Source organism: Lissotriton vulgaris, chromosome 6 (assembly GCF_964263255.1).
Source record: "Lissotriton vulgaris chromosome 6, aLisVul1.2, whole genome shotgun sequence".
Taxonomy (NCBI): Eukaryota; Metazoa; Chordata; class Amphibia; order Caudata; family Salamandridae; genus Lissotriton; species Lissotriton vulgaris.
In genome coordinates, this window is record NC_141694.1 from 1,796,943,531 (window position 1) to 1,796,964,839 (window position 21,309).

At 40.2% G+C, this 21,309-nt stretch overlaps 1 protein-coding gene across 1 annotated transcript in view; it reads left to right on the forward strand.

Moving 5' to 3' along the window:
* Positions 1-21,309, forward strand: part of LOC147709511 (calcium and integrin-binding family member 2-like) — a 91,584-nt gene that overhangs the window by 26,665 nt on the left and 43,610 nt on the right. Inside the window, exon 2 of the mRNA XM_086926015.1 lies at positions 17,676-17,710. Within this exon, the coding sequence (XP_086782141.1) occupies positions 17,676-17,710 (35 nt within the window). The remainder of the gene's footprint in view (positions 1-17,675; positions 17,711-21,309) is intronic.

A 21,309-nucleotide genomic window follows, 5' to 3' on the forward strand; every position in this document is an offset into this window, starting at 1 on the left:
ATATAAATGTAGATATAGGTATACTATATCTAAGTAAGGGGTGATTACACCACCTTACCCAGGCTGTGTGAACAGACCTGTGGTGTCAGTTTGAAAGGCAAAACAGGGGTGGCACAATACTGGCTGCAGCCCCTGGTAGGCCTAAGGTGCATCTATGTCCTGGGTACCTATAGTACACTATACAGGGGCTCATAAGGGCGACCCAGTAACCAATCTGGTATGTACCTAAAGTACATGGTATCAATTTAGAGAGAAAACAGCTGGGCTGTGGGTCTGATTAGCAGGCCCACAGCCACACTAAAGTCGAAAAACCAGAGAATCCCAGCAAAAAGTGGGGGTGACCATAGGAAGCAGACCCTACTCTCCTACAGAAGTCATTAGTCGTTGAATCTGAGTTCACCATTTGAGGCATGTCGATTCACAGTCTTGTTGTCGCCGGTGATAGTCAGTAAGGTCTTAGCAAATTTAGTGGCCGATTTGGAATCAGTGAAAAAAGTGGGTCTTGCCTCCGTGAGAAATCCTCTGCTTGGCAGGGTAGATCAGTGAGTAAGAGGCATTGGTTTTCAGCAGTGAGCGCTTGACAGGTGCAAAGTTGTGCCTGTCTGTCAGAAGGGCAAGTGTGTAGTCCAGAAAAAGAGTTACTCCATTACCTGGTATTGGAGGTGTTTCTTGTCTCGTGCCAGCCTCAGGCGATATCCCATCCCTGTAGTTGTGTAATTGAGTTATAATGGGTCAGACAAGAGTGCCTGACGCAGGCCTTGGACTCGGAGATCTATGTGCCCTCTCGACCACTAGTAGAGTAGACTTGGCTTACCCGAAAAGCGAGTGAAGCATTCAACCCATATCAGTGGATTCCATTAACATGCAGGTTGTTTTGCCTGGATCGCACCTCCAAATCTTCATTTTTACTGTGAATGAGCTCCAGCACTCTTTACATCTGTAGGAGTTTTTCCTGCATCGTGTGGTGGCCATCATCAAGATCCAACATCCGCTGTTTGATGTGATCCCGGCTACCCCTGTGACCGTCCACCTTTTCCTTGTGGCGGTCTAGTCTGTCTGCCAGTGAATCTATTTTTCAGTCTACAGTGGTGAGGCTATGCTTGAGATCTAAAAACATTTCGCGGTTGGTTGGCTTTGGACAGGTTCTCCTCAGGTGGGTCAAGTTGAGAATTCTCAGGTGTGAAGTTCACCCCTTGTCTGTCTGCGCTGCTCAAAGTAGAGCTTGGACTGCTTTGTGTCCGTCTTACTCATCTTGCTTCCTCCACCAAGGGATAGTAAACAGATGAGTGTTGTCAGGCCATTCAAGTGGAGCCAAGAAGGTGGACAGCAATGTCCGGTCCTGCCACACCCCCGGAAAGAGTCCAGCAGGTGGAGGTGCGAGCAGCCAGCCACCGAAGGGCCAACTTCCATGACGTTCTAAGTGGAGTGGCAGCCCCCTCCCACTGGCACATGCTGGTGAGTGAAGTCACATAATCCTCAATTCAGAAGCTAAAGATATATTTAGCCCCTCCTCACCCCACCAAGCCATTCCAGGGGGCACCAGCAGGGTTGCATGGGTCCCAATCGGTTGCACAGCCAAGGGGCCAGGTATCCTCTTTCAGTGGTGCCAAATGTGTCAGCCCGTCCCTCAGTCCCCGTCGTCTCAGCCTCAATGCAGTTGCGTCATTCAGTGCACCCAACACTAGGGAGAACTTTCACAGGGGCACAACCAGGGGAGCGAACCAACCCTCAATGTGTGGATGCACCTACCAGAGATCAATGATATAGATGGGACCACGGGCCTCCCCAATGTGCAGTGAAGTGTTGCACCGCAGCACAATGGCAAGGTTGGGTCTATGGGCCTGAGAACAAGTACAAGCAGGCGTCGAACTTCAGGCCTCACATAGATAAAATACAATAAGCCCCCTTCACAGCACCCCACTCAAGCAGGTTTCACTAAAAGGATTGTCTGTTAAATGCAATCAGTCAATGGAAGCAGAGCTGATGGGTCAGGCCCTTCACCCAATGTCTGGGGACCACCGCCCTTCTAGGGGCCATCTCATGGTGGTCCGCAGCCCTGCAGCAATGACAATTCAGTGGCTACCCGCTTCAAGCGCTCAGTGGCACTTGCCAGGAGTGGGCTCTCAACACGCCGCTGCCCCCAGGACCGCAGAGTGGCCTGCAGGGAACAGCCTATGCCAGAGGCTGCAAGGAGCCAGCGCCCAGGTGTGCCCAGAAGCCGTGGTGAGAGCAAAAGCCATGCGCCGGCACCAGCACCCACCCAGCCAATGCCCAAACAGCAATGGACAGCCAGGAGAGTCCAAGCAGACTTTGAGGACCTAGGAACAGCCTACAGAGGCGCGCCGCAGATCCAGGGTTGACATTCCCTTTCGGTATGCCGCACCCATAAGGCAAGCCCCGCTGCCAGCCATCACCAGGCCGCCCAGAAGGCAAAAAAGCAGGGTCGGGGTGATAAAAGTAGAGCTCCCACATTGCTCCCTAGTGGTAGCAGGAATACAGCTGTAGTCAGTAGGTGCCGATGGCCTCTCAGGGGACAGATAAATAACAGATATAAAACTTCGGCCAGCAGAGCCTCACGATGTGGCGGCCATCTTGCCGTCGGGCTCTCGAGCACGCACGTAAACAGTATGTTTACCTTGATTCATGAATGGAAGCCTATGATTGCGAGATTCAGGGAAGAGCTGGGTAGAGTGAGGATATCTAAATCTAAAGAAATTGGAACAAGAGCAACAATTCAACAGATCGACACAGAAGAATCTCACAGGTAACAAAGTCATATCAAACTATACTACAAGGTAGTGAAATGTCTTGGGTGAAATGAGAGGAATGAAAAAAGGGAGGAAAGGATGGATGGGAACTTTACTATCACCAATGCCAGCAAAACGATCCAGTAAGAAAGCCTTATCAGTTTATTCAGGACAAATTTCTTTCAAGGCTGAGTGACAGATTGGGCCTGGGAATGGTCATGACTTCGGATCTGAAAAATGCTGAATTGTAAAAGATAAAGTCTGCATCAGTGTGGGTTGTAGAGGTCAGAACCTTCATTAATCACTGTGGATTAACAGGAAACTAAGAAACAAGAGTTCAACATTGAACATAATTTGGGATCCACCTGATTTAAGTCTAGGCTCTGAAATGAAATCTTCACTGACAAGAACTGGACTTTTCCTCAAATCTGATGGAGGGTGTTTTACTGGTATGGATATTGCCAAGGCATCTTTCTTGCACATTTACTTTGTTTTTACTACATTTGAAAATGGTAATTGTGAACTCCTTCTCTCTAGTATCCATTTTACTATTCTCTTTATAAAAGCAGCTCTAAGTGATAGTATCAATTTGGTCACTCTTGCATTTTTATTTAAATTGAATGGCATGTTTTAGTTTCTATATCTGCCATGTTTTTATTATCTGTTTAATTCTATACACAAAAACCTTGCAGCCTTAAGTTTTCGAGTAAACTTGCCATACAAAGTGATACATTTAGTCTCCAGTACCTTGGTTACGACTGGTTTAGTAATTTCATTTGCACACCAGTCAGTTAAAGGAATTGGAGCGTGTGTGGAAAGTTCCGCTTTTGCAGTTAAAGAGATGCCAAGGGCAGGGTGTAGACAAGGGATGTGCAGTACAGATCCCAGAGGACCACATCATGTCACATTTTCAAATTAAGCCCCACAATGTAAACGAGTTCCATTTAGATTAATTGTGTGCACATTTATCCTGTATAGTTGTCCTAAAACCGTGGATTGAGCTTGCTAAATAGGACATTACCCACTCATGGGGCCTCCTCGTCCCAGTCCTTAGAAAGTGAGGCAGCCCCGCATCCAACCAGCCAATGAAAACGCCAGAAATATAAAGCCAAAGGTCACATAAACCCCTCCCACCCAGAGCCATGCCTGTTTTTTTCTTGCTCCGACGGCGGTCGGAACACTGGTGCTCCCTGTATCCTGATGCTGGTTCAAGTTGTTGCAGGATGTGTTGTGGTGCTGTGAGTTGTTCAAAACTATTTTGTCAAAGGTCTTGAAATTGTTTATTCTACTCTTTGTCTCTGCGCGGCCGTACTGGCGCTCTGATTGGCTGCGCTCCTGGGTCAGGACGCTCCCCTTGCATGTGCTGGGCTGGGGCAGGGAGCTTTCCTGATGTCCTATCCCCGGGTCGTTCCGGTGCTGGGGGTTTTCACACAGAGTCCAGCCCCCACGGCCAGTGGTCTCAGAGGGACAGCGCCCATTCCTCGACTGGCGGGAGTTGGCAGCCATCTGGGAGGCGGTGAAGTTCTTTCAGGTTCATCTCCAAGGGACGAATCTGTTGGTTCGTACCGACAATCAGGTGGCTCGTTGTTACTTGAACCCTCAGGCGGAAACCAAGAGCGTGTCTCTGAATCTGCTGGCCTTCATGATTTGTGCTTGGACGGAATCTCACCTGTTGGCCTTGAGAGCTGTGTACATTCTGGCACAGTTGATTTTTCATGCGGACACTCTGAGCCGCAACTTTCCCTCCCTTGTTCTATCCCATCTCTCTGTTTCAGGACCTTTGTCGTCAGTTTGGGAGTCCCTGGAATGATCTCTTTGCCTCCCCTCACAACACTCTTCTCCCCCGGTTTTGTTCGGAGGTGGTGTGTCCTCAGGCTTGGGCGGTGGATGCTTTTTCGATTCCCTGGCCTTTGGGCCTTCTGTATGCCTTCCCTCCTATTCCCCTCCTCCCGAGGGTGCTGCAGAAGATTCGGGTGGAGAGGGCGTCTGCCCTGTTGATTGCTCCCTTTGGGGTACGCCCCTTTTGCTTTCCTCTCCTGTTGTGGCTGGCGGGGGCCAGTTTGTCTGGCTTCCTTTGGTTCCAGCTCCGCTTCAGTTTCCACTCCCGTGTTTGCGCTGTCTTCGTCATTTGTAACTGATGGCCTGGCTCTTGAGCGTTTGAAATTGGAGTCTTTGGGTTGTTCTTCTGTGTTGGTCGTGACATCCAGTTGTCACGTCGGCCTTCAACCTTTAAATGCTATTGTCGACATTGGGGCTCTTTTGTCTCTTGGTGTTCTTCGTATGGTGTGGATCCTGTGATTGGGGATCCTGCTTCTGTGCTGCATTTTCTCCGGGGTGGTTTTTTGAAGGACCTTTCCCCTTCCACATTGTCTGCTCATTGGGCGGCGATTCGTGTTTGTCAGGGTCCGGTGGGCTTCCTTGGCGGTTTTTGTCTCTTTGGTTAGTCAGCTTCTTTAGAGCTTTAGGCTTTGCCGTCCGGTCTCTACTGTGATTGTGCCTTCTTGGGATTTGCCTACTGTTTTGTAGGGTCTTCAGTTGCCCCCTTTTGAGCCCTTGTTGGAGGCAGACTTGTTGTGGTTGTCCGCTAAAGTGGCTTTTTCCCTGGCAGGTGAACAACCTTTACAACGCAACTTTTACAACGTACTACCATTACAACAAAACTTTTACAACGCAAGTGGGTTTACAACGCATGCTTTTACAACGCATGCTTTTACAACGCAAGTACCTTTACAACGCAAGTACCTTTACAACGCAATTAATATGTATTATATTTATTTTATTATATTTTATTAACATTTTATATTTAAAAGTTATGTTAGTGATTTATTATATTTTTTGATAAAAAATATTTTTATTAACTGAAGTTGTTTAATTAATTAAAAAAAATAATAAATGCAAAAAATACTCACGTTTAAAAAAATAATACTTTAGTATTAATAATTTAAAAAAGAGTATTAATACTATTTTTAGTAAATGAAGTTGGTTATATTTTTATATTTTTTATTAAATTAATAAATAGAAAAAATACTATAGAATTTAAAATTAATTCTTTTTGTTTTATTAATTTAAAAAAGAGAATTTATATTGTCATGTAAATTGAAATTGTTATTTTTTCTAACATATAGTTTTAAGAGTGTGGATAAAATATTGTTATTTAATTCAGGTATTAAATATAATTAAATGGAAAAAATACTGCAGTGTATAAAATAAAGGAGTATTAATATTGAAAAAATGCATGAAAGTGTTAATAATATTGTAAAACAATCTGGTATTAAATATTATCAAATGATACAAATACACACGTATATTGAATGAATACTTTAGTATTACTATTTAAAAAACAGTATTTATTTTTATATTGTCATGGAATTTTTTTATTTAGGTTAGAAATTGTTTACGAGTGAGTAAACAAAATGTTTTTTTTAAAAAAGGGAATTAAAAATAATTAAATAGACTTTAAAAAATGTTTTTAAATTAAAGTAACTATTATTTAAGATAATTAATACTCTAGTATTTTTGTTAATAAATATTTTGGGTAAATTTATAAATTCATGAAAAATGTGAGAGAAATATTTTATTGTGTATGTTAATTGAAAAAATGTAGTGTAAAGGTATTTTTAAAATCTGAAAATTTTAAAAATGTATTACTTTATATTTAGAATTTATTGAAAGTGAAATTTACAATATATATATTTTTAACTTAATTTAATAGTAGATAAATTTAATTTTACATATTGAATTAAAAAAGTTCCCACGATTTTGCATTGTATCCAATGGGTAAAATTGTCCTTTATTTATTTCTATAGTTGAAGCTGGTTGTCCCGCGGAAATTAAAAGGAAGGTGTTAAAGAAGAAGAAAGGAGATCTATAGAAAGGAAATGGAATAAGTATCAAGGTAAGAATAATATTACATAAATTTACAAGTAATTATTTATTTAAAAGATGTATTGAATGAATAAATACATTAATAAAAATAAAGACAACATAGTTGCGTTTTATTATTTTTTTATTTCAAAAATATATAAAAATAGCCTTTATAATTAGAAATGTTCACATATTTTACTGTATTTTAATGTAATTTAATATTATTTACAATAAATAAATCTTTCATTTAATAATGAAAAAATAGTCCTTTTTTAATCTTTGAAGCTTTCGATGACGTAAGCACGTAAATGTGAACGTAAGCGGCCATTTTGAAGAGCATCGATGGAGGAAGCAGCTGGAAGCTGATCTACGTCCAGGTAGGAAACAATTTTATTTAAATTAATACATGTTTAGTTAAAAAAGAATACATATATTGTAAAGAAAGGATAAGGAGAGGTTGCGGTTTAACCCCTTAAGTGCTGCTGACGGCCAATGGTCGTCAGCAGCGCTACCTCCCCAGTGCTGCGCACGACCATTGAACGTCCATTCAGCACTAGTTCTAATGGACAGCGCAGCACTGGGGAGAAATGTTTACACGCAGCTAAGGTGTTAAGTATGAAAAGTAAATATTGTTAAACAGCATGTCGCCGATCGTGTTATTAGAGTATGCCTATGTCGGGTCGCAAAAACTTAAAGAGAAAAGTAATTTGTGATTAGATTTTATTTCTTTAAAAAAGGTAAAGGAATGTGATGTAAATGTTATATTTAATGAATTTGTTTTCTGAAAGCTGTATTTAAAAATGCATTTATCTAAAAATTTCTTGCTGTTTTTGCACAAAAAAATAATAAGAAATGTTGTTAATCATCTTTTGAAAAAAGCTTCTTTTACTTATTACTGTAATTTTGGTTACCAACACTTCTTGGATATATCATTTTTTTGTTTGTGTTATTTAAAAAAAGGTTTATAGCTGATAGAGACAGATTATGATTTGGTAGGAGGGAATAATTGTTCAATTTGGTAGAGGTTGAGATAGGGAGAATATGCTTAATTTGTAGGTTGGTTTGTATCTATTTCAAAATATTTTAAGCTCATTATAGAATTAAATTGGTTAATAGATAGGGTGACATAGTGAGAAAATGTTCTGCTAGGAGGTAGTACTTTATTTTGGTAGTAATAATAGTACTGTCATATTTCTGCACTATGTTTTAGAAAAAACAAGAAGATGGATCAATATAATGAAATAACAAGGAGTCCAAAAGACTAGGGGCCCCATTAGGATGGCGGGCGGACATTGTCCGCCCGCCACCCTATCGTAGAACGGGACCGCCTGCCATAAGGGCGGGGGTCCCGTGGGGGGAATTAGGATGTGCCCGCCACAGTGGCGGGCACATCCTGTAGTGTTTGCATTGTGGTGGGCGGTGCACTCTGCACCGCCCGCCACAATGTAAAAAATGCTCTTTTGCATTTGCATATGCAAAGCGGCAGGCACCGCGCAGTGCCTGCCGCTTTGCATATGCAAATGTGGGGGGGTACCATAGGTACCCCCAATGTGCCCCCCAGAGAGTGGCGCCAACCTGGGGGCCCTGCAGGGGGCCCCGCAGCAATTACCGCATGCCTTTCCATGGCGGCATTGCCGCCAAGGAAAGGCCTCTGCTTTTTGCAATTGTAATATGGCTGGCGGTGTCCATTGGACACCGCCACCATATTAATCTATTACCGCCGCGGTCGTAAGCCGACCGCGGCGGTAAAGTGGCAGACGGTCTTTCCGTCCGCCGCTGTCCCCTCCGCCATCCTAATCAGGCGGAGGGGAACACGAGAGTGGTTGTCGGGCGGATTGCTGGGTGGCCTGGCGGAGGCAATCCGCCCGATATCGTAATGGGGCCCTTTGTTTTTTCTTTATCGAGGTCTTCATCTGGATGTTTATCGAGAAGGATTATTTTTGGTTTTTACAAAAAAGAAGAATAATTGTGTGTTTTTTTGTCTTCTTTCTATAGTTGTATTTTTATTGGAAAATTTAAGAAAGAAAAAAAAAGTTGAAATAGATTTTCGAAAAGATATTTTTTGTTGCATTAACATATGGAGATGAAAAATTTCAAGGGAGGTCTAATAAATTGATTGAAAAAAAGGTATTTGTTATTAAGAAATTTTTGGTTTTCAAAAAAGTTTAGGATTTCGAAAAAATATAGCGTATATAACCAAAATATAATTGAAAAATACATGGTTATTTTAAGAAGCTTTTTAAAGATATTACTTTTTTGAACAAAGTATAGCAGATATTGTTTTTTTTGTAAAAATGCATTTTATTTAGAAAATAATTATGCTTTCAGATGGATGCAAAATTCAAATGGATTTTCTGTTTGTAAAAAAAATTACAATTTTTTGTTTGTTTAAAAAATTCTTTTTTGTTTGGGGATTTTTGATGTTGCAAACATTAGTTTTATAAAGATGGAAAAAGGAGGACAAAAAGACTTAAGGAAAAAAAAAATTAGGCTGACTCGACATAAAATTAATAAAAATGTTTTTGAAAAATGTTATTGCCAATTGTAATTAGTGTTTGATTAAATTTAGGGCAAAGCAGGAAAGTAAGGTGAAAAAGTTATTTAGAAGCTTAGAATGTTAGCAACATTTTCAAGGTAGTCTAGAGCCACAGACAACGAAAACTGTTGCATTATACCCAATAGTCTCTCAGACATTTCCTTGGTTGTATGTGTAACTCGTGGGTTTAGACTACCAGCTAATGTTTGTGAAAGTCTCATTTCCTGGAAACTTTGCTCCTTCTTCAAAGTTTCCAAAAAAGAGTAGAAATTAGGGTGTGGTTTTCCAATTGTGTGGTTGAAGGAGTTATGCCATCCCTCAATGGCATTATTTGTTTTAGCTTCTCCCTCTAAACAGCTTGGGTAACAGTTCCACCACTCCACATGGAAACGTGGCTTTCTCCTGCGACCTGATCTGCTTAGGCGCCTAATCCATGTGTCTTCAAAATAATTTAGAATGGGTGCTAATTTGCCTTCATTTACATTGTAATAATTTGATTCTGTAATGACAGTGTAGTACTCATCTACACTTTCGGGAGAAACAAAACAAAGTGCTGTTAATTTTTTTAATTCAACTTGTAGTTTGCTATCTGTTGAGTATTCTGCAACCAGGGATGTTTTCTGTAACTTACGCCAGAATGCCTGGGAAATATGGAAAAAACACCCCTGAATTTGGTATCCGTGTACGTTTTACTGATCACATTGATCATGCTCAATTCAAAATCAACAATTATTTTCCTAGGACTTTGGTTGTTGTATTTTTATTAACTGATAAAAGTTCAGTGTAGGTTGCAGAAACTATATACTAAGGGGATCACATTATGGTTAATTTTAGCGTGTATAGTGTAAATTTGGGTGAAAGGATGGGGTGTACTTTTAAACGTCCCATTCATCATCCAAATTTCACTATTTTCTAACTTAACAAGGTTGCGGGGTGTACTAAAAATTAGAATACGTTTTTGAGGGTTTTCGTTGTCATGGAGAAGGAAGGGTTCATCAGCAAAAGAAATAGTGAGTTCATGTGGAATAACAATGTCAGAAAAGGTATGAGGTGTTGTGGTTTGTGTGTTACTTGCCTGCTTTTGTCTTTGTATAATTCGCCTCAGATTAGGAATTATAGGCATATTACTAGCAACATGATTGGGGACATGCTGTGCAACCTCTCTTAAAATGGATCCTGTAGAATCATTGGAGGTGCTTGCAAGTTCTTTAATCTCATACATCCATCTCCATTGCAGAGGCAAAGTGGTTATGATCAGTTGTTTTAATAATGATATCTTCAAGGGTAACCGCTCTGCTGCTGCAATGGGATGAGTAGTATTGCACACACCTCCAATGATTTCTTGGAAAACTTATCCTTTCTTTACAATATATGTATCCTGCATGTTTAAGTAGTTTGCTTTTCTGGATTTTATGTAGGAAGCTGTTTCCTGAGCACACATTATCTGTGAAGAAAAAATGTTTCACTTTAATATCTAGATTAAAATGAGAAATAAGAGAGAACAATAATGTACGTTTTCCTAAGTGCTGCACTTTCTTGGTTTTAGAATAGTAAATGCAGGGCTTATACTATCCTCCAATTTCACTTTTCACCTCTAATGAGTTAGAATAGTAAATTCTGCCCCTACACTATCACACACTTTCCCTTTTGCTTTACCTTCCAGGAGTTAGAATAGTACTTTTTACTCTTACAGTATTCCACACTTTGACAACTGTTGTAAATTCCTGTAGTAAAAGTAGTAATTGATACACTACACTATCCAACTGTTTCAATACTGCTGCACTTTCCTGAAGTTTGATTAGTAATTGTTTCACCTATGCTATCCCTCACTTTCCCTACTTCTGTACCTTCTTGGACTTTGAATAGTAATTGGTTCAATTTACATCATATCACTCTTTTTCTGATGCTGTTCTTTCTTGGAGTTACAATAGAATTTGATTCCTCACTTCAATCCGACACTTTCTCTATTGTTGTACCAACCTAGTGATAGATTAGTAACTTTTATCCATACACTAGCCCTTACTTTCTGTAAAGTTGCAGTTTTCTAAAAAATGTTTTTAGAAGTTTTGCCTTTTGTTTATTTTTCTAATTTGGAGTGTAAAATGTATATACCTTTTGATTTAGGTGCTTGCTTCTTGGTGTGGTTTCTGGTTGAGTTTCTTGTTATTTGCAGTTCTTTTTTGTAGTTTGTTCTTCTTGGTTTTCCCTTTTGATTTGGTGTAGTGAAGATTTATGTGAGTATCTAAAAAATGAAAAAGAAAAGGAAATGTAATTTTGTATTTCAATGATTGTTATACAGTGAAAAAATGTCTACATTTCTGTGCATAACTAACATTTTAATTTACGGTACCTACCAACTTGACTAGACTTTCCCTACTGCTGCACCTTCTTCAACTTAGATTAGTTAATGTTCCCCCTACACCATCCCACACTTTCCCTACTGCTGCACTTTACTGGAGTTAGATTAGTAATTCTTACCTCTACACCATCCCACACTTTCCCTACTGCTGCACCTTCCTGGATTTAGAATAGTAATTCTTACCCCTACACTATCCCACACTTTCCCTACTGCTGTACCTTCCTGGAGTTAGAATAGTAATTATTACCCTAACAGCATCCTACACTTTGTCTACTGCTGCACCTTCATGGAGTTAGAATAGTAACTTGTTCACTCTACATCATTTCACACTTTTCCTGTTGCTGCTATTTCCTGAAATTAGAATAGTAATTGATACCTAGATACCATACGATAGTTTCACTCTAATTGCACCAACCTGGAGATAGATTACTAATTGTTACCCCTACTCTATCCCACATTTTCTGTTCTGTTGCAGCTTTCTGGAATATGGTATTTAAGATTTGACTAATGTTATTTTTTCTACTTTTGAGTTTTCATTTTATTTACCTTTTTATTTCTGTGCTATTTTCTTGGTCTGGTTTCTTGTCTTATTTCTGGTTTTTGGCTGGTCTTTTTTGTTGTCTGGTCTTCTGGGATTCGTCTTTTGATTTGGGGTTGGGATGATTTATGTGAGTATCTGAAAAATTGAAAAAGAAAAGGAAATGTAATTTTGTATTTCAATGATTGTGCTACAGTGAAAAATGTCTACATTTCTGTGCATAACTAACATTTTAATTTTCAGTACCTACCAACTTGACTAGACTGCTGCACCTTCTTCAACATAGATTAGTTAATGTTACCCCTATAGTATCCCACACTTTCCCTAATGCTGCACCTTTCTGGAGTTAGAATAGTAATTCTTACCCCTACACCATCCAACACTTTCCGTACTGCTGCATCTTCCTGGAGTTAGAATAGTAATTCTTACCACTACACTATCCCACACTTTCCCTACTGCTGCACCTTCCTCGAGTTGGAATAGTAATTCTTACCCCTACACCATCCTACACTTTCCCTACTAATGTAACTTTATGGAGTAAGAATAGTAATTGTTACCCCTACACTATCTCACACTTTCCCTACTGCTGCACCTTCATGGAGTTAGAATATTTATTTTTACTCCTACACCATCCCACACTTTCCTTAATGCTGCACCTTCATGGAGTAAGAGTAGTATTTGTTACCCCTACACTTTCTCACACTTTTCCTACTGCTGTACCTTCCTTGAGTTGGAATAGTAATTATTACCCCTATACCATCCCACATTTTCTCTACTGTTGCACCTTTCAGAAGTTAGAAAATACATTTTTACCCTTATACTATCCCACACTTTTCTACTGCTGCACTTTTCTGGAGTTAGATTAGTAATTCTTACTGCTATACCATCCCACACTTTTTATACTGTTGCACCTTTCAGAAGTGAGAAAAGTAATTTTTACACCTATACTATCCCACACTTTTCCTACTGTTGCACTTTTCTGGAGTTAGAATAGTAATTGATACCTCTGTACCATTCTACACTTTTTCTATTGTTGCACTAACCTGAAGATAGATTATTAATTGTTACCCCTACAGTATCCCACACTTTATGTACTGATGTTGCTTTCTTGATTATGTTTTTGGAAGTTTTGCTTATAGAATTTTTTTCCAATTTGTGAGTTTTCTTTTACAATACCTTTTGATTAAGATGTTATTTTTGGGCTCTGATTTCTGGTCTAGTTTCTCGTTTTTTGCTGGTCTTTTTTGTTGTTTGGTCTTCTGGGATTTCTCTTTTGATTAGATGTTGAGAATATTTATGGGAGTTTCTGAAAAAATGACAAAGAAATTGAAATGAAATTTTTTATTTCATTGTTTGTGATACAGTAAAAAATATCAACATTTTTGTGAATAAGTTACATTTTACTTCTCGGTACCTATATACTATACTACATTTTCCCTGGCACTGCAGCTCCATAGAGTTAGAATAGTAATTGTTACCCCAACACCATCCCACACTTTCTCTACTACTTCACCTTTCTGGAGTTATAATAGAAATTGTTACCCCTACACCATTCTACAATTTCATTGCAGCTGCACTTTCCTGGAGTTTGAAAAGTAATTATTACCGTACACTATCCCGCAGTTTCCCTACTGCTACATGTTATTTGACTTAGAATAGTAATTCTTACCCCTATACCATACCACACTTTCCCTACTGCTGCACCTTCCTGGAGTTAGAATAGCAATTCTTACCCCTACACTACCCCACACTTTCCCTACTGCTGCAGCTTCCTGGAGTTCGAATAGTAATTCTTACCCCTATACCATCCCACACTTTCCCTACTGCTGCACCTTCCTGGAGTTAGAATAGTAATTCTTACCACTACACCATCCCACAGTTTCCCTACTGCTGCACCTTCCTGGAGTTAGAATAGTAATGCTTATCTCTACCCCATCCCACACTTTCCCTACTGCTGCACCTTCCTGGAGTTAGAATGGTAATGCTTACCTCTACACCATCCCACACTTTCTCTACTACTGCACCTTCATGGAGTAAGAATAGTATTTGTTACCACAACACTATCCAACACTTTTCCTACTGTTGCACATTCCTGGAGTTAGAATAGTTATTCTTACCCCTACACCATCTCACACTTTCCTTACTGCTGCACCTTCATGGAGTTCTTTGTTCTGAATCTTTTATTCATTAATGACTGCATTTTAAAAATGCAGTTATGGTAATAATAAAATATTTACCTTCTTTAAAAGTCGACGTTTCAATTTTCAAAGAAGAAAGTATTTTTTTATTTTATCGAAATAGAATTTCTCTGTGAAAATCAGATTAAATATATGTGGATTAGAAAATGTATTTTCGTTTCATTTATTTAGAATTGTCATTTTAAAAAATTAGAAAAGTACCTTCAAATTATTCTTGAAGAGGAGTGTGGCTTCTGTAGTAAAATCCAATTTATTTTTACTTGGCTTATTCTTCACACTTTATAGTAGTTCGAGTATAGAAAAAAATGTAACATTTTGTGATGTGTGAAAAATAATATATGTTTATTTCATTGAAAATAATGTTAATTAATAAACAATTTTATTTAGATGTTAGTCTGCTTTAAATATGTAGGGCTTTTTATTTATGGATATATGTATCCATAATTATAGTAATATCTTGGTGCTATATTATTTGCTTTAAATTGGAAAAACAAACTTATTAGGGGCAGCGTTTTAAATGTTTCTAGAAAACATTTCTAACATTAGTTTTACTAACTCACTTGTATTACAAAAAATAATGCTCCTGAAATCGATTCGGGTCTTATCTTGATGAAGAGGTCAGAGGGTCAGCTTTTTGCGTCTGGTCACTCTGGGAGTTGAGAATCAACTGATTTAAAAATGGTGTCTGGCTCGTATTTATAAGTTTTAGTCACTGTCATTGTTATTTTTTAGAAACACAGCGTTGGTATTATTTTTTGTAATACAAATTATTACTGTGGAAAGTTATAATTTAAAACTTCGTTTAAAGAGATGTTGTTTTCACTTTTTAGTTCCGTTTTGGCATCCATTTTGAAAGTAGTCTTGTGTTATTATTTTCATGGAAAGAGTTGTAGGACATATTTAGGAAGGTGTGTATCTCTTACAACGCAACTTTTACGTCGTAATGCTGTTACAACGCAGCTATTACAACGCAGGATCCATTACATCGGATGCCATTACAACGCATGGCATTACATAGCAGATGGTATTACAACGCATACCATTACATCGTAAGTATTGGTAAGTATATAATTTTTTTTATTTTATTTAATATTATATAATTGATTTAATTATTATTAATTATAAATAAAAATAAATAAAAATATATATTTATGTTTTTAAATATCATAAATTAAATTTATTAATGTAAGTAATTTTTTAAATAAGTATGAGTATAGGAGTATATGTTTTGGGGTACTGAGGTATATGTTTTGGGGTGTTTGGGTATTTTTAGGTTTTAGGGCAGGGTTTGGGTTTTGGGGTATAGGGGTGTATTTAGGTTTTAGGGCAGGGTTTGGGTTTTGGGGTACAGGGGTGTTTTTAGGTTTTAGGGCAGGGTTTGGGTTTTGGGGTACAGGGGTGTTTTTTAGGTTTTAGGGCAGGGTTTGGGTTTTGGGGTACAGGGGTGTTTTTAGGTTTTAGGGCAGGGTTTGGGTTTTGGGGTACGTTGTAACGGAATGCGATGTAAAAATCCGCGTTGTACTGACACCAATCCATTTAGGAACTACACAGTTTAAAATGGCCACTATGTGTATGTATAATGTTTGTGTTTACGAATAATTATTTTCTTTCATAGTAATATATTTTAAGTTTATTATATTTGTAATTTCGTTGCCTGTGTAAAATTTTCATCAGTTACGATTACATGAGTATGAATTTTTAATACTCGGGTATTAATTTAAATACCCGAGTATTAATTTAATAAAATCCTTGCATTTCTTTAAATTAACGTTCAGTTTTTCTCAACATTTTAAGACACTTCCCCACCCAAAACCCCTAGTTTCCCTGTATCTCGTGCCAGGTTTTATTTAAAAAAAAAAAAAAAAAATACCGTTATTTTTGCATTGTAAAGGCATGCGTTGTAAATGATTTCGTTGTAATAGCACTTTACTATTATTAACACTATCTCGCGTTGTAATAGTATTCGTTGTAAAAACATGCGTTGTAAAAGTATTTGCGTTGTAAAAAATGCGTTGTAAAGCCATGCATTGTAATAGTATGCATTGTAACGTCATACATCCAGGTTGTTTTGCTGCTTGATCCAGCTTTTCTGCCTAAGGTTTCTTACAAGTTCCATTTGCAGCAGGAGGTGATACTTCCTGATTTGCATACAGGAAGGGGGTTCCCTTGTTCCTTCTTCTTTGGGTGTTCAAAGGGCTCTTCAGGTTTACTTCAACGTTCGCTGGGGTTTCGGCTTTCTCCTGCCCATTTTGTCTCCTGTGGGGGTGTGGCTAAGGGGATGAAGGTTTCCACTTCTACGTTCAGTCGATGGGTGCGATTGGCGGTCTGCCAATCCTATAAGTCTGTGGGTTTGCCTTCTCCGTCTCAGGGTTGTTCGACACGTTCTGTGTCCGCTTCCTGGGCTGAGGTGGCGGGGGTCTCTATCCAGGATATTTATAGAGGGGCCACTTGGCAGTCCCATCGCACTTTTGTTCGGCATTATCAACTTGATGTTTTGCATGTGTCTGTTGAATGTTATGCTGTTGGCGTTCTGAACGCTGCTGTTCATTGATGATTTGTTTGATTAAAGTTTTGTACTTTTGGCATGGATCCCTGGTGTCCTGTGTTTTTCTTCCTGGTTCTCTGCTTGTGAGTTCCTCACTTTGTAAGGACTATGACGAGGAGGACCCATGAGGGGGTAATCTTCATTATCCCGATTAGGGTCCTCCTTGTCCCAGTCCTTTTCCCTCCTTCCCTCCTACTGTGTTTGTGTCTGGGACTTGTTGATGACGGTGGGTGGGAGGGAGGGGTCTATGTGACCTTTGGCATTGTGTTTCTGGCGTTTTGATTGGCTGGTTGGAGGCAGGACTGCCTCACTTTTTAAAGACTGAGACGAGGAGGATGCTAATCGGGGTAATGAAGTTTACTGGTAAGTAACAAGACACTACTGCAGAAGTTGGTCAAACAGAGATGTGGAGTAAGTGCGAGAGGCAGCACTGGAAGCCCTGCCACGCACCTTGATACAAGGGTGATCTACTTTTAACCCCTTGGATGCTTGTGACGGAACGGTTCCATCACGAGCACCGGTTGGGCTGTGCTTATGACGGAACCGTTCCGTCACGGCCATGCCCGTTTCATAGAACCTTCAGCACAGAGCGAAAATTCGCGCCGCGCTGAAGGTGCTAAAAGCGAGGCATTCGTCAGTTGCATTTGAAACTTAGCTAGCCATTGGCCAGCAGTAGGGGAGATGTGTCTAACCTTGGTTTGAGGTGCAGGCCTTTAACACCAAAAACGGTCATCACTACACTCTGTCAAACAAACAGGCCTTAAAATAAATAATGTATGTAGAATAATACAGCTGTCAAATGGTCAATGTTCGGCCTATGGTGAGGTGAATGTTGTCAAAGAGAGATCTATGTATATCATAACGCATTTATACTTTATTTTATTGTAGGAGCTGACGTTTCTGAACAAGAAGGATATCTGTCAGTGAGTAATTCTTTTATTGATAAGCCTGATGGACCATTAGACCTGTGCTTAGGATGGGACCATAGGCAATCCTATTTTAAAGCTGAGTTGAATGATGAGTATTTACTGTTACTGTCAGGAACAATTTACTCTGAAGGCCCCATGGTGCTGGCGAATGAGAAAATCAATGATTGATTTGTATCTAGAAAACACAAATTCTATTAATCTAACAGCTCGCTCTGTACCATATAATAAAGAAACGTGCTATCTGAATCAAAGAGAGAATACTAGAATATGGCATCAGTGAAAGCATCAGATGAGTGGTTGTGTAAGGATGAATGCATGGGTGTTGGTGGATTCTTGGATAAATACATAAATGTTTACACATGGATATGTAAACGTATGGATGTGGTTAGGTAAATATATAACTGCATGAGTGTAGGTGGATGAATGGATTATAGATGGGTGTTGTTGACGTGTGATTGGCTGAATGAGTGCATGAATGAGTTTGTAGTGTCTTCCTCTGAGGGAGCCTCTTCCCCTCTGTTTTGTTCTCCTTTCCTCACACTGACAGAATGATTGCAAAAATAAACATCCACGCCCACCTACGCAGCTGCTCCATCACCATCATTCCTTCTTCTGTTATTATGGAAGTTTCCCTGTTTTTTTCTATTTTTGGCACATTTTGTGGTACGCCCTAATCCCAAAGGATCACCTAAATTGCCAACTGAGAGCTCCTTAGAGACATCATTATGGATTCATAAGATTAGGTGACCCTGAACTAGTCTCCCCACCTGGTTATCTGGAGGCAGAGTAGTCCTCCTCCATTGTATTGTAGACTTTGGGCCAATTGTACGACCATGACATTTAGCAACTCACAAATTGCACTCAATTGCGAGTCATAATTTGCGAGTCGCAAAATGCCATGTACAACAGTGTCTGAGACCCTATTTGCGATTGCCAATGGGGTCGCAAATTGCATGCCTCATCAATATTCATGAGGCACTTTTAATTTGCGACCCCATTGGGAATGGCTGGCGCTTCTTTGTGGTTTACTACGCCTCAACTTTACAATTGGAACAATTAGGGGATATTTTCATAGCTCTTAGCACCGTACACGTTTGGAAATTCGTTCTTGCCCTCCTGTAATCGCCACAGTAACTCGGACTTGTTCTCAGCAGTGCATCTGGGGCAGCAGTTGGTATCTCTTTTTGAGACAAAGGCTGCAGGCGCCTTCATCTGCTTTTGATGGGAATTGATCTTGAGTCGTGAGCCTTCAAAGGAATTTCTAGTGAAGCTCAGCGTTCGCTGACTCTCCGTTTAATCTTGTGCCAGTCGTGCTCTTCCAGTTTTTTTTTTTGTGTGGGGGGGGGGGTGTTGGATCACAGATTCTGGAAGTCTATAAATTAAGTGGAGTTTCTCATAGGTGTGATTATGGCATTTGAGCTTTTCGCAGTTTGAAGAGGGTCTCTGTCTTGAGCAGTGTAAAGGGTCTTTAGCTGGCAATCAGGGCAGCACAACCACTAATGGGTAATGGTATTGCAAAGCTGCAGGGGGGTGCTTACACCTCCCTGGGAGTGACCTTCATACTCCGTGGGATTAGATTGATTTAAACTTCGGACAAGTGGTGATTTTAGCCTATTTTTTATGGATTGTTTGTGGGATCCATACCACTTTTTCATTCAAACTTATTTCTGAGATCCAAATAGGTCAATACCCTGACTCAAAACTAAAAGGTGCATGACTAGTCTGCTGACGCATGTTTCGCTCTGGCTGTTCCAGCCATTGAGATTTTTCAGCGTATTCCAGAAAGTAGGGCTAACGCCATGAGACGGAGATGCGTACCTTCACCACACTCATTTAAATTAGACTCTGTGTGATGTTTGTCTTGGTTGTGTTTAGATGCCAAACTGCTTGCCACTTAAAGCATTTAGGGCTAGATGTAGGTGGCTAAATACCAGTCGGTAAAGCCGAAATTCAGTAAATTTCAGCGTTACCGATCAGTATTTCGCCCTGTGCGATGTAGCTATTACCGAATGCCATCGGTAATAACGAATCGGTAAATTAAAGGGAAACAGTTACCGATTCCTTATTTACCGATCGGGCAACACCGAAACCTCAAAATACTGAATCGGTAAAAAGTAGGTAATGCGATGTAGCAAAATTTGGTAATACCGAATTTGTACAAATTCGGTATTAAAGAATCGGTAATTACCACTGACCCAGAGCAGGTGGTAATCAGGTGCAGTGCATAAAAACAGCCCCAAAATGCAACAGTGTGAACACAATGGCGGCCCTCTACGTCACAGCAAGGCGGCTACGTTTGCGAGCAGCAGGACTGAGGGTTTGGAGACGGGAAGAGCGTGTGTACAGACTGCGTGTCACACTGTTCCAAATGACTGTGCCAGAAATCCATGACAGGTACAGGCTACACCCACACACCATCCTTGACCTGATGCGGGACCTGAAACCATGACTGGAGCATCAGACACCAAGGGCGCTCGCTATACCCACCCATGTGCAGGTACTCTGTTGCCTGCACCTCCGGGCATCAGGAAGTTACCAGAGTGGGATAGACGCAGCAGGTGGTGTGTCAGAGAGCTGCCTGACCCGTTTCTTTAACTCCTTTCTGGACGCCATGATGCAGAGAATGCATCACTACATACGCTTCCCCAGCACACAGGCAGAGCTGCCGCAGACCAAGCTGGATTTCTACCAAAAGGCAACCTTTCCACATGTAATAGGCTGCATTGATGGGACTCACATACCAATCTGCCCACCTGCAGCTACAGAATACATATACTGCAACCGCAAATCCACTCACTCCATCAACGTGCAGGTGATATGTGGTGCAAACTTCATCATTACTGACATTGTAGCCAAATTCCCAGGGAGTACCCACAATGCCTACATATTCAGGACAGTGGGATCTATACACGTCTGGCTGCTGGTGAATTCGGAGAAGGATACCTACTAGGTAAATCAATGTGACACACCCTGGATTAACGTATTGGTGACCCAAATTAATGGCACTTTCTTTCCCATTTAGGTGACAGCGCAAATGCCCTCTGGTCATTCATACTAACTCCATACCTCATCCCATCCACCCCAAGGGAGAGGAGATACAATGTGGCACATAAAAGCAGGTGCAACGTTGTGGAGCGTGCCTTTGGACTGCTAAAAATCAGGTTCTGTTGCCTCCACAAAAGTGGATTTGCACGTCAGTACCGCCCCATCATCTGCTGCAAAATAATAGCAACATGTGCAATGCTGCATAACCTTGCCACAAAGAAAGGAACAGCAGTGGAACTAACTGACTCTGAGGACGAGGGTGAGGACAATCCACTGCCAGAGCCCTGCGCAGCCGGTGTGGCAGCAGCACCGGATGGGAGACACAGACGGGCTGAGATAACACGTAACTAATTCTGAGTGAGTAAGGAGACATAGTCAGTTACTGTATTTGAATGATGGTGTTTAATGACCAGTGCACACCACCAAGATATGAAACAGTCTCCATGCACCCATGGGTTACATCACCCATAAATGTACAACCATGGCTGACTCTATTTTTTGCGCCAACAGGCTGCACTGCCACGTACCTTGGCCCCACTTTCTGCACT